The following is a 13,498-nucleotide window of genomic DNA, read 5'->3' as shown; positions in this document are numbered from 1 at the left end:
CATTCTCTTCCTGTTTCCATTGGAAGAACTTTCTTTATAAATTACTCAAACATAAATTCCTGACTTAAGTCTGTTTCTGAAAACAACTTAATGAGTGAAATGGGCCTGTATTTATTTTTTTCCTTTTCATACTGTTCTTGTCTGGTTTTAGACTCAGGGTTATAGTGACTTTACAAAAATGAGGTGGAGGGTGTTCCTTTTTTTTTTTATCTTTATTTTTCCTAATTTCCAGTAGAGTTTGTATAAGATTAGGTTGGTCTGTCCTTTGAAAATTTAGTGTTACTTGCCTGTGATGAACCCAGGATATGAATATGTGGTGGGGGTGGAAGTCAGGGGCAGAGGAAGGATATAGTTAGATGTAGTGTTTTTGTTTCAGTCTTAGCTTTTGTTTTGGGTGGTTGTCATTCAAAATGACTAAAAGTGAGTCAAACATGAACAAGTAATGATGGAAATAAACAAGGCTTATGATTAATTAAATTCTGTGCACTTAAAGTCCATTAAGGAAATAAATATGTCAACTAAAATCTATGTTATCTGAAATTAATGTAGCTACCGCAGCTTTCTTTTGGTTAAGAGTTGCAGATATAGCTTTCTGATCCATTTACCTTCAACCCCTTCATTCCTATACCGCCTGCCTCCCTGAGGATCTCAGAACTCTCCCTGCAAAGCCTAAAATAAAATTGCAAGAATTGCAATTCCCTGCAAACTTTACAGTCTCATTTTCAAACAAATTTCCCCTCATCTCCCCATTTCCCTTGTGATTGTCCCTCTGTGTGTAGGTCCATGTCCTTGTCTCTTTTAGTTTGTCTCAAACTTCTACTTCCATGGAGAGTAAACAGATGGCTTGTTCTGGGACCTGGAGGGAATGGAAGGGGGGTTATGTAAGAAGGATTTTGGTCATGGTGTCTTCCCAACAATTAATTTTCCTAGAATCCCACAGGTGTGTGTGTGTGTGTGTGTGTGTGTGTGTGCGCGCGCGCGCGCGCACGCGTGCACTTGCATGTTCACTGGTCCATAGGCATCTCTCCCCTTCATAGACCCCATGAGGTAGAGTCTCTGGACCTTCCTCTGCCTGGAAAGGGCCTAGAGTCTGCCACACTGGTCCTTGAGCCCAACTCCTCCCCCTTATATGTGTCAGAGGAGCTGTAAGACTGATCCCACAGCTGCAGCCCCTCACTTTTGTGCTCTCCATCTTCCAGGTGCCTTTCTCCAATTGCAGCCGGATCTGCCTGGCAGGGACCAGGAAGGGAATCATTGAGGGGGAGCCCACCTGCTGCTTTGAGTGTGTGGAGTGTCCTGATGGGGAGTACAGCGATGAGACAGGTAAAGGAACAGCCCTTTGTGGGCATCGTGTAGACTCTATACTGTAGAGCTTTGGGGACCTGGGGTCAGTGAAGTCCCTGGAAGGGCTAGGCTGAGATGAAGCTTAGCACAGTTTCTCATTTAACAAGGTGTATCTGAGCATCATGCTGGGCCGGGCCCTGAGGGAGATAGAAAAGAAATGTTAAATGTCTTACAACACCATGAGAGCTTACAAACACACCTGCTACACATCTTTCTTTTACTTTGACACTACTTTCCAATATTGTTTTTCTTTTCTTAAAGCTCAGAGGCCATGAATACACAAACTTCTGTCTGTTCCAGGCTCCAGAGTTAATAGGCCATGACAGATGGCCTCTGGGTGCCCGGCACTGTACTTGCTGTCTTACTCATGTTTTTCCTGTGCCTCAGTTTCCTCACCTCTAAAGTGAGATTAAGTGAGTTAATATTGGTAAAGCACATGGTAAGTTCAAGGTAAACGTCTATTCAATAAAATCCTTGATGGGCATATTGGGAGCACTCTATAAATATTAACTATAATTGCTATTATCTCATTTCATCCTCCCCATCATAATGGGGTTATTATTGCTTCCAGTTCATACATGAGAAAACAGAGGCCCAAAAGTCATACAGTTAGTAAATAGCAGGGCCAGCATTCCCATCCAGCTCTCTGACTGCAAAGCCCATGTTCCTTTCACTTCCCCAAACTTCATGCTGCGAGGGACACGCCGGAGACTTATTAAACGTTCCTTTATTAAATGAGTCTATAGCCTCCTTCACTGGAAAGTCTTGGAGGAAGGCACAGGTCATAGGTGTGCGATACTCTGCCTTGATCTGAGGATGTCTTCTCTGGCGTGTCTACAAAGCCCATCCACATATCCAGAATGAGTCAGGCTGAGCTTGGATCGTTCTGTGAGAAGTTGGTGGACTATGTCATACCTCTGGGCAGCCACCTGTCCAGCAAGACTGATCATTCTCTGCTGCAAACCATCAGCAGACAGTCTTAAAGGAAACATGTACACCCCCTGCCCCCAATGTACAAAGGGCCGAAAATTACAGCATCATCAAGGGCACATGAAATTAAGTGGAGAATTAAACATGTCCGGGTTCAACATATTATTTGATCATGTAAAAATCACAGTTTTCATCTGTAAGTACCATATAGAGTGACCACTCCCAATAACGTGTGTACTCTCACCACCACCTTCACACTCCTCAATTTTAGTCTCTGCTACTCAGTCACTCCCTCTCCACTGGGACATTTTACAGATGCAAGTGCCTGCGACAAGTGCCCGGATGACTTCTGGTCCAATGAGAACCACACTTCCTGCATCGCCAAGGAGATTGAGTTTCTGTCCTGGACGGAGCCCTTCGGGATCGCGCTCACGCTCTTTGCCGTGCTGGGCATCTTCCTGACGGCCTTCGTGCTGGGGGTCTTCATCAAGTTCCGCAACACGCCCATCGTCAAGGCCACCAACCGCGAGCTCTCCTACCTCCTCCTCTTCTCGCTGCTCTGCTGCTTCTCCAGCTCCTTGTTCTTCATCGGGGAGCCCCAGGACTGGACCTGCCGCCTGCGCCAGCCGGCCTTCGGCATCAGCTTCGTGCTCTGCATCTCGTGCATCCTGGTGAAAACCAACCGCGTCCTGCTGGTGTTTGAGGCCAAGATCCCCACCAGCTTCCACCGCAAGTGGTGGGGGCTCAACCTGCAGTTCCTGCTGGTCTTCCTCTGCACCTTCATGCAGATCGTCATCTGTGCGATCTGGCTCTACACCGCGCCGCCCTCCAGCTACCGCAACCACGAGCTGGAGGACGAGATCATCTTCATCACCTGCCACGAGGGCTCGCTCATGGCGCTGGGCTTCCTGATCGGCTACACCTGCCTGCTGGCCGCCATCTGCTTCTTCTTCGCCTTCAAGTCCCGGAAGCTGCCGGAGAACTTCAACGAGGCCAAGTTCATCACCTTCAGCATGCTCATCTTCTTCATCGTCTGGATCTCCTTCATCCCCGCCTACGCCAGCACCTACGGCAAGTTCGTCTCGGCCGTGGAGGTGATCGCCATCCTGGCGGCCAGCTTCGGCCTGCTGGCCTGCATCTTCTTCAACAAGGTCTACATCATCCTCTTCAAGCCCTCCCGCAACACCATCGAGGAGGTGCGCTGCAGCACCGCCGCGCACGCCTTCAAGGTGGCCGCCCGGGCCACGCTGCGCCGCAGCAACGTCTCCCGCAGGCGGTCCGGCAGCCTCGGGGGCTCCACGGGATCCACCCCCTCCTCCTCCATCAGCAGCAAGAGCAACAGCGAAGACCCCTTCCCGCAGCCCGAGGGGCAGAAGCCGCAGCAGCCGCTCGCCCTGCCCCAGCAAGAGCCTCCTCCTCCTCCGCCGCCGCCGCCGCCGCCCTCGGCCCTGCAGCCGCAGCAGCAGCCCAGGTGCAAGCAGGTCATCTTCGGCAGCGGCACCGTCACCTTCTCGCTGAGCTTTGACGAGCCTCAGAAGAGTGCGGCGGCCCACAGGAATTCCACGCACCAGAACTCCCTGGAGTCCCAGAAAAGCAACGACACCCTCCCCCGGCACCAGCACCAGGCGTTGCTCCCGCTGCAGTGCGGGGAGCCGGACTCAGAACGGGCCGCCCAGGAGACAGGCCTGCAAGCGCCTCCTGCGGGTGGAGGAGACCGCCAGCCGGGGACGGAGGACCCCGAAGAGATGCCCCCAGCCCTGGTGGTGTCCAACTCCCGGAGCTTCGTCATCAGCGGCGGAGGCAGCACGGTCACAGAGAACAGGCTGCACTCCTAGGATGGGAGGAGGAGGCCGGGCCCGGAGGGATGCACAGGCTTCCTGGGAGCCACACAGCCTCCGACGGGGGATGAGGGGCTGCTCCCAACTCTTTTCCTCTGGGGAAGGAGGGATAATAGACGTGCCAAACGCCTCGAACGCAGCTGCACTGTTTTTATAGGACAGTGAGTTGACTGATGTTCCCTTTAAAATTAAAAGAAGAGCCGTGTGCTTCTGTGGTTGGATTCGTCCCAGCGCTGGGGTCGCCATGGTCAGATTTGCCGTTCATGTCTCTTCTTCTGTTCTCTTCTTCTGTTCTATCTGACCCAGCAGCCCAGAGATGGAACAGGCCTTAAACGATTCACTTACCCTCCACCCTCTCCTCTTCCTCCCCCTCCTCCCCCCCACTGACAGGGCCGCCCTGAGCATTCCGGACAGCCTGGCCCAGGGTCAGTGTGCGGAGTGGCAGGACATCACTAGAGTTGGCCACCACTAGAGTTAAGAGTCTCAAAGGCAGAAGGTCACCAGTGTTGCCCAACCCCTTGACAAGGGGAAGAACGTTACACGTTCAAACCCACAGGTGAATGTGTCCCCTCCTATGTCTGGAAACCATGAGATATGTGGTCTCCTACTTGCTGCTGCTGTCATGTGGCACCTAGAAGGTTAGCCCTCCTCCTGCACCAGTGCGCCTGGTTTCACGCAGAATGTGAGCGTGAGGCCACGCTTAGATTCCAGGAGGATAAAGAACCACCTCAAATCGTTGGGCGGGGACTGCATCACTCCAAGGAGCTGTATCTGAAATTAATAAGGCTCTAGGTACCTTTCTCCTTAGGAAAATGCTTCTGTTGTAACAGTCCATGGACAATGTAAACTGAAAAAAAGTCACAGTTTGGCCGATATAAGGCAGTGTTACTGAGCTCCGTTTTCCTTGCCCACCCCACCACCCCCACCCCATAAGCTAAGCCCTATGTGAGCCCTTTCAAGGCCCCAGGAGTCCAGCATCTGCACCCGTCCTTGCCCCAAAGGCTTCCTGAAGCCAGATGTGTCCTTGCGCCTGGGGAGAATAAGCTCTCAGTCACTGGTCCCCTACCAGTTGCTGGGGTGAGACAGTGTGGTTTCAAGAGAGCTCTCCCAGGGCATTGCCTGGCACTCCATCCCCCCAATGCCATACCATGTTCCCTCCAGCCGTGGAAGCCTGCCCATGGGTAGTTAAAGGGGTTGAATGGCATACAGCTGAGATGTCAGGCTCTAAGCATAGAAACCTAGGTTCAAGCCCTGGGTTGATCACTTATAAGTTGGGTGACCATAGATCAGGAATGCTGGCCTTGCTAAGCCCCAGCTTCTTTGTCTCCAAAATGGGGATAATAATCATTCTTTTCCCTCAGAGCTCTTATGTGGATTAAATAAGATAATGTATGGGTCTCTCTCTCTCTCTCTCTCCCTCTCTCTCTCTCTCCCTCTCTTTCTAGCACACCCATGCCTTTCCTGACCCCCTTCCCCAGGCGTGTTTTCCTTGCCTCTCTCTTTCTCCTAAGCTCCAAAGGCCTTTCTTTTGCCTCTGTCACTTGTTTCCTGAGCCCATTTCTTCTAGGCTCACTTCTTCTACCTCTGTGACTTCCTAAATAAACTTTCTCTTATTAAAAAAAAAAAAATGAGATAATGTATGTAAAGTACTTTAGCGTGGTGCCTAGCACATAGTAAGCACACAATAAATATTAGTTACTATTATTACTAATATTGTAATTATTTTTTCACTTGTTTAAAATACAAAACGAGCTTGTTTATCATTCAGATTTTAATGACAAGCCCACTGATGACAATAACGTTCTCCATAATAAACCCGAGAACTCGGGGCCCAGGTCCAGGTGCGAGCCCTGGTGATATCGCTTGTGCTGAAGAAGGCAGGTCAGGCACCGGCCCAGAGGCCCCCCACTCTGCCTCTGGGGTGTCAGCACCCAGATCTCCAGCACCAATGGAAGACCATCCCAGTCTGGCCGTAGTCTCTCAGGTAGTTTATATGACAATGAATTGACTAGCGTTCCCTTTAACATTAAAAAAAGAAGAACCGTGTGCTTCTGTGGTTGGATTCGTCAGAGCACGAGGATCGCCACGGTCAGATTTGCTGTTCATGTCTCTTCTTTTGTTCTCTTCTCAATTGCTGCTCTTTTTTTTTTTTTTTTAAGCTTTTTTAAAAAATATATCTTTATTGATTTCAGAAAGGGAGAGGGGAAGAGAGATAGAAACATCAATGATGAGAGAGAATCATTGATTGGCTGCCTCCTACACATCCCCCACTGGGGATAAAGCCCGCAACCCAGGCATGTGCCCTTGGCTGGAATTGAACCTGGGACCCTTCAGTCCGCAGGCTGACGTTCTATCCACTGAGCCAAACCAGCTAGGGCTCAGTTGCTGCTCTTAAGCCAAGGCCAAACATAGCAATTATATCTGGGTGAGGTCTCAAACTTTATAGCTGCTAACTCCTTCCTCTCACCGCCTTCCTCCAAAGGGCTGCCTTTCCGTGATTTTTTAAGTAACCTATTGATATGACAGCTATTCATTTGAACGAAAAGACAATAGAGGGTGCCACATGGGAGCATGACTGAGATTAAGAGAAGGTTTCACCCAGGAAAGCCCTGGTGAGGCATCTGCTCCCCTAGCCAGGCCAGCCTGCTGTTCCCTCCCTGCTCACACCTATGAGCAAGGCACAGAGCTGAGTGAAGGTTCATATTTAAGATTTCACTCGGTCTGCTTTTCTTAAAGCTGAAAGATTGATGGCTTGGTTTTTATGTGTCAGAATAGTTATGTGGAAATAGCTATTAGCTATGCAAAATGTCACATACTTATCGTTCCTGAGATTGATTTCACTGTGCAGCTCACCCATCATGTAGTGATCTGGAGGGGAGCAAGGGGGCTCATCGCAGACAACACACACCGGTTACACTGAGCTTCATTTCACCAAGTGCTTGCAAATAAAGCACTCTCTCCCGTTATTCTTGTCGGAAAGGGAGACTCAGCATCGTTGTCCTCATTGACCTGTAGCTGGGATAGCTCTCAGCACAAAACCAAAGGTATGAAATATGAACTCGCATTATTTTTCTGTAATAAACCGGTTTCTATCTCAAATTCCCATTCAGCCTTGTGACAGAAACTTCATCTTAGTCAACTCGGGATTTTTCCCAGTAACGTCAAAGATTTCTGAATCAGAGCATGGCAATGGGTTTCTGGTGGGCCCTTCTCTGTAGGCCTCTCATGGTGTACCCATGCCAGAATAAACTGCAGCCCCAAATCATTGCCCCGCCTCCTTACCCGTGGGCTGTGAGCACTGAAGGGGAGTGCCCAGTTTTCTGAATCAATTTAAACTTCTGGGGGTCTGACTTCAGAGGTTTTCAGTTGTGTGTTTTTTAATATATTTTATTGATTTTTTACAGAGAGGAAGGGAGAGGGACAGAGAGCTAGAAACATCGATGAGAGAGAAACATCCATCAGCTGCCTCCTGCACACCCCCTACTGGGGATGTGCCCGAAACCAAGGTACATGCCCTTGACCGGAATCGAACCTGGGACCTTTCAGTCCGCAGGCCGATGCTCTATCCACTGAGACAAACCGGTTTTGGCTGACTTCAGAGGTTTGTTCCTTTCCCCTCCCAGGGGGGTTTTTTTGTAGTGTAAAAGGGGTGGGGTTCCTCATATATGGGCAGCTGCTGTTGACATCTCTGAGAACATTCTTATCTTGTCCCCCAATAATTAATATGCCTCCATGCTAGCATTCTCTGAGGCATTGCATCCCCATAGGGTCCCCACACATGGGATCCACAGTGATTTCCTCAGCTGCATCACCCCTCCCAGGCCTGCCAGCTCTCTCATGAGAGAGGGCACTGGGGCCTGAGAACTACCGGGCAGCTCTCAGGCCCCTCCCTCCGGGCACCCTACACTGCCACATCTACTTGACTGCTACCTCCCATGCAGGTATGAAGAATTCAAGAAAGCTAACAAGCTTCCAAGGCACCAGAAGAAAAACGGCTCACATGCCTCTAAACCTGCATAGGCATTTGTGGAAGGCCGAATAAGGTTCCCCAAAGATGCCCACATTCCAATCTCCAGAGCCTGTGATGATAGGTTATACCCCGAGGGTAAACTAAGGCTGCAGGTGGAATTAAAGTTGCTAATCAGCTGACGTTGGGATAGGAAAATGAGTTTGAATTATACAGGTGGGCCCACTGTAATCACAAGGCTCCTTAAAAGTGGGAGAGGGAAGCGGAAGAATCAGTGTGAGAGTGATGCAATGTGACAACAACTCCACTGGCCATTGCTGCCTTTGAATAGGGAAGGGGGCCATGAGCCAAGGAAAGCAGTCAGCTTCTAGAAGCTGAAACAGGCAAGAAGATCAATTCTCCTGTGTTTCCAGAAGGAACCAGCTCTGTGAACACCTTAATTTTAGCCCAGTGAGACCCTTTTTAGACTCCAGAACTGTAAGAGAATATCTTTATGTTGCCGTAAGCCACTAGGCTTGTGGAAATCTGTTCCAGCAGCAACAGGAAATTAGCACAACAGTCTTACTGTCATCCCCTTCCCTGAGTGGTGGCAGCTCAGGGAACAAGCCTGGGCCTTCCTCAGAGATCCACACCTGCTCTCTGTAGCGTTCTCCCCACCGACTAGTTTCCCCGCTCTCCCCTCGGAAGAAAGTTCTGATAATATTCTGTTTCTCCAGATCTTTTTGGGGGAGAAGTATAAACCTTGTTTTCTGAGACTTTCTGGGTTTTGGTTTTAGATAATAGCCATTTTCTCTCAATCTATTATCTGTTAGTCGTAGAATTCTGAAAAACAGTGGCTTCAGCAAACCAGGGTTTGTTTTTCTCTTGTTTAAAATAAGTCAGGTTGCTCGGCTGGCGTGACTCAGTGGTTGAGTGCTGACCTATGAACCAGGAGGTCATGGTTCGATTCCTGGTCAGGCACATGCCCGGGTCAGACTCGATCCCCAGTGTGGGGAGTGCAGGAGGCAGCCAATTAATGATTCTATCTCATCATTGATGTTTCTATCTCTCTCTCCCTCTCCTTTCCTCTCTGAAATCAATAAAAATGTATTTTAATTAAAAATAATAATAAAATAGGTCAGGAGATTTTCCTTTAGATTCTCTGGCAAGATTCTTTATAGTCCTCTGGCAATGGGAAACTATTTTTCTTTGGAAAAGAAAAAATGAATTATACAGTTATAAAGGACTTTCATTCCAATAAAAACATTTCCTAGAAGACTTTAAAAATTTATGTTGGTAGTTCAGAGGTAATGATTAGCATATAACACCGTCCCCCTGAAAGTCCCTATGATCATTAAGAGTTGTATAATTGCATTAGTTTCAATTTGGGGGAAATCAGGGCTGCCCTACCTCTGTCTACAACAGTTGTATTTAAGGTCAATGTTATTTCTCCTTTTGGCCTGGCTAAAGTAATATAAGCTGTGAGCTAGTTCTGCATTGAACCAGAGTTTCCCTCTGCTCATCTGCATTCAAACTTACCAGTGATAGAAGAATAAGAGAACATCAGTAAGGAGTGCTGGTTAATCACTGGGGGCGGTAGCCTGCATTGGTCTAAACCCAACTGGTCATTTTAGGAGTCTGTTGGGGACAAAGGCATCTCCCAAAGGTGGGTGGAATTTGGGTAGGTGGAAGAAAGTTATTGTAGTGAGATCACTGGTCTCCAGGAGACCCCGGATTTCCTGTCCCGGGTCATGAAAGAATACTCAGGGTTGAATGAGAACTTTGCTATTGTACAAGGAGTGAGGTAAGGGTCAGGGATACTACAGGTACAAGGTAGAACCAGTCAGGAGAACCAAGTTGCATTTCATTTCAAGGATAGGGAGAAGTGTTTTAGCCTTAAGGGAAACTGCTCAGCCAGTTGTATGAGAAGTGGAGAATTCACAGAAGAAGGCCAGATTGGGGGAGTGGCGGGGAGGGAGGCAGAACCAGCATGAAAGTGTATTTAGGGTTTGGAGGAACAACCAAGGCATCAAACAGAGTTAAGGAGACCTTCTCCTCTGCTGGAATGACCAGCACATCACCGCCCTCCCATGAATCCTGCACAAGCATGGAGTTTGGAGTGGAGGTAGGGTACCTACTTTTATCAAGAGCTGGATTGGAGGGAGCAGTGAGCTATGGAGATATGTCACCAGCTGCCTTCCTCTGAAATTTAGACACTAGCTACCTGGATAACTAGCTAGAGTAGGAGGCTAGAATTAATGAAAACAATTAACTAGGCCTGAGTTCCCAGCACATGATGGGCAAATGCTTATGAGTATAGTGAAACAGGTAAGAGATCAAAGCCCAAGAATAACCTTCAGGGTCAGAACAAGACTTGATCCCTGACAAAAGCATCAGGAAATGATTTTGGAAGAATGTGGCTATTCTTTTTTTTTTCTTTTCTTTTTTACATTTTTTTCTCTTTTATTGTGTAAAGTTTTACATATGTCTCCTTTTTCCCCAATTGACCTCCCCCTCCCCCCGCCCCAGCCATTCCCACCCCGGGCAAACCCCCACTGGCCCAGTGTCTGTGTCCATTGATTATGCTAATATGCATGCATACAAGTCCTTTGGTTGTTCTCTAACCCGCCCCCCTCCCCTATCATTTGTCTCTAGATCGATCTATTCTTCTTCATCAAATTGTGTTGATCATTATATCCCACATATGAGTGAGATCATGTGATATTTATCTTTCTCCGACTGGCTTATTTCGCTTAGCATAATGTTCTCCAGTTCCATCCATGTTGTTGCAAATGTTAAAAGTTCCTTCTTTTTTATAGCATCATCATATTCCATTGTGTAGATGTACCACAGTTTTTTAATCCACTCATGGGCACTTAAGCTGTTTTCAAATCTTAGCTATTATAAATTGTGCTGCTATGAATATAGGGGTGCATATATCCTTTCTGACTGGTGTTTCTGGCTTCTTGGGATATAGTCCCAGGAGTTTGGATTACTGGGTCAAATGGGAGTTCCATTTTTGAGGAAACTTCATACTGTCTTCCACAGTGGCTGCACAGTGTGCATTCCCACAAGCAGTGCAGGAGGGTTCCTTTTGCTCCACATCCTCACCAGCACTTGTCATTTGTTGATTTGTTGATGATAGCCATTCTGACAGGTGTGAGATGGTATCTCATTGATTTCTGGATTCTCTATTCTGTTCCATTGGTCTATATGTCTGTTCTTGTGCCAGTACCCGGCAGTTTTGAGAACTGTGGCTTTGTAATATAGCTTGATATCTGGTATTGTGATCCCTCCAACTTTGTTCTTCTTTCTCAGGATTGTTGTGGCTATTTAGGGTCTTTTTTTTTTTATTCCAGGTGAATTTTTGGAGAGTTTGTTCTAGATCTTTGAAATATGCTGTTGGAATTTTAATGGGGATTGCATTGAATCTGTAGATTGCTTTGGGTAGTATGGACATTTTAATGATGTTGATTCTACCAATCCATGAACATGGTATATTCTTCCTTTTGTTTATGTCTTCCTCTATCTCTTTTTTCAATGTCCTGAAGTTTTCCAAGTACAGGTCTTTTACGTCCGTGGTTAAGTTTATTCCTAGGTATCTTAATTTTTTTGGTGCAATGGTAAATGGGATTTATTTTTTGGTTTCTCTTTCTGTGAATTCATTATTAGTGTATAAAAAGGCCATAGATTTCTGGGTGTTAATTTTGTATCCTGCTACATTGCCAAATTCATTTATTAGGTCTAGTAGTTTTTTGATGGAGTCTTTGGGGTTTTCTATGTATAGTATCATGTCATCTGCGAACAAGGAGAGTTTTACTTCTTCTTTTCCAATTTGGATGCCTTTTATTTCTTCTTCTTGTCTGATCACTATAGCTAACACTTCCAGTAATATAGCTAACAGGAGTGGTGATAGTGGACATCCCTGTCATGTTCCAGTTCTTAGGGGAAATGAGTTTAGTTTTTGCCCATTGAGTATGATGTTGGCTGAAGGTTTGTCATATAAGGCTTTTATTATGTTGAGGTGTGATCCCTCTAATCCCACTTTGCTGAGAGTTTTTATCAAGAAAGGTGTTGGATTTTGTCAAATGCTTTTTCTGCATCAATTGATATGATTATGTGATTTTTGTTTCTCAGTTTGTTTATGTGATGTATCACATTTATTGATTTGCGAATATTGTACCATCCTTGCATCCCCAGAATAAATTCCACTTGGTCATGGTGTATGATCTTCCTAATGTAATGCTGAATCTGATTTGCCAGAATTTTGTTGAGGATTTTAGCATCTATGTTCATCAAGGATATTGGCCTGTAGTTCTTTTTTTTTTTTTTTTTTTTTTTTTTTTTTGGTGTCTTTATCTGGTTTTGGAATTAGGGTAATGCTGGCTTCATAGAAAAAGGTTGGAAGTGTGCCTTCCTCTTGAATATTTTGGAATAGTCTGAGGAGGATAGGTTTTAGTTCTTCTTTGAATGCTTGGTAGAACTCCCCTGTAAAGCCTTCTGGACCAGGGCTTTTGTTTGCTGGAAGATTTTTGATTGATGCTTCAATTTCTTCAGTAGTTATTATCCTATTCAGGTTTTTCTATTCTTCTTGATTGAGTTTTGGGAGCTTGTATTTTTCTAAGAATCTGTCCATTTCATCTAAGTTGTCCATTTTGTTGAAATAGAGTTGTTCATAGTATCCTATCTAACAAAAGAGTAATATGAAAATTGACCATCACTCCAACACACAAGATGGCTGCCCCCATGTGGTCAAAGATGGCTGCCCCCATGTGAACACAAGATGGCCACCACAAGATGGCCAGCAGAGAAGGGCATTTGGGGGTGACCAGGCCTGCAGGGGAGGGCATTTGGGGGTGAACCAGGCCTGCAGGGGTGGGTAGTTGGGGGGGACCCAGGCCTGCAGGGGAGGGCAGTTAGGGGTTACCAGGCTGGCAGGGCAGTGGTTAGGGTGTGATCAGTCTGGCAGGCAGAAGTGGTTAGGGGCAATCAGGCAGGCAGGCAGGCAAGCAGTTAGGAGCCAGCAGTCCTGAATTGTGAGAGGGATATTCAACTGCCTGTTTTGGAATCAGGCCTAAATGGGCAATTGGACATCCCTCGAGGGGTCTCAGATTGGAGAAGGTGCAGGCTAGGCTGAGGGACACACACACACACACACACACACACACACACCCGTGCACGAATTTCATGCACCAGCTCTAGTTTTTTTCATAATCATTTGTATTTCTGTGGGATTGGTTGTCACTTCCCCTCTTTCATTTCTAATTTTGTTTATTTGGGTCCTCTCTTTGCTTCTTGGTGAGCCTGGCTAGAGGTTGATCAATCTTGTTTATCCTCTCAAAGAACCAGCTCTTGGTTTTGCTGATCTTTTGTATTGGGGTTTTTTTGTTTTGTTTTGTTTTTGGTTGTGGCTATTCTTAACATAACCCAAAGATGTGGT

At 46.8% G+C, this 13,498-nt stretch overlaps 1 protein-coding gene, 1 long non-coding RNA gene and 1 other non-coding gene across 4 annotated transcripts in view; 2 read left to right on the top strand and 1 right to left on the bottom strand.

The window, feature by feature from the left end:
* The window catches only part of CASR (calcium sensing receptor), a 28,575-nt gene extending 24,466 nt beyond the window's left edge, over nt 1–4,109 (top strand). The window contains exons 5-6 of one of the 2 annotated variants that reach the window (XM_028153381.2): nt 1,200–1,323; nt 2,590–4,109. In XM_028153381.2, the coding sequence (XP_028009182.2) occupies nt 1,200–1,323; nt 2,590–4,109 (1,644 nt within the window). Of the gene's footprint in view, nt 1–1,169; nt 1,324–2,589 lie in introns of both variants that reach the window. The other variant, XM_054711745.1, reaches the window with a different exon arrangement.
* A 1,790-nt stretch (nt 4,110–5,899) lies between these two features.
* On the bottom strand, nt 5,900–9,733 carry LOC114233414 (uncharacterized). Its single transcript, XR_003619559.2, has 3 exons — nt 9,598–9,733; nt 6,929–7,138; nt 5,900–6,289 (listed from the first exon to the last, which is right to left on the bottom strand). It is a non-coding gene; the product is annotated as an uncharacterized LOC114233414 (long non-coding RNA).
* On the top strand, nt 7,294–7,430 carry LOC114233422 (small nucleolar RNA SNORA42/SNORA80 family). The gene has a single exon (XR_003619566.1). It is a non-coding gene; the product is annotated as a small nucleolar RNA SNORA42/SNORA80 family (small nucleolar RNA).
* Nucleotides 9,734–13,498: the final 3,765 nt, after the last annotated feature.

This window comes from Eptesicus fuscus, chromosome 3 (assembly GCF_027574615.1).
Source record: "Eptesicus fuscus isolate TK198812 chromosome 3, DD_ASM_mEF_20220401, whole genome shotgun sequence".
Taxonomy (NCBI): Eukaryota; Metazoa; Chordata; class Mammalia; order Chiroptera; family Vespertilionidae; genus Eptesicus; species Eptesicus fuscus.
The sequence above is the reverse complement of the archived record's forward strand: the minus strand, read 5'-3'. Positions and strand labels throughout refer to the sequence as shown.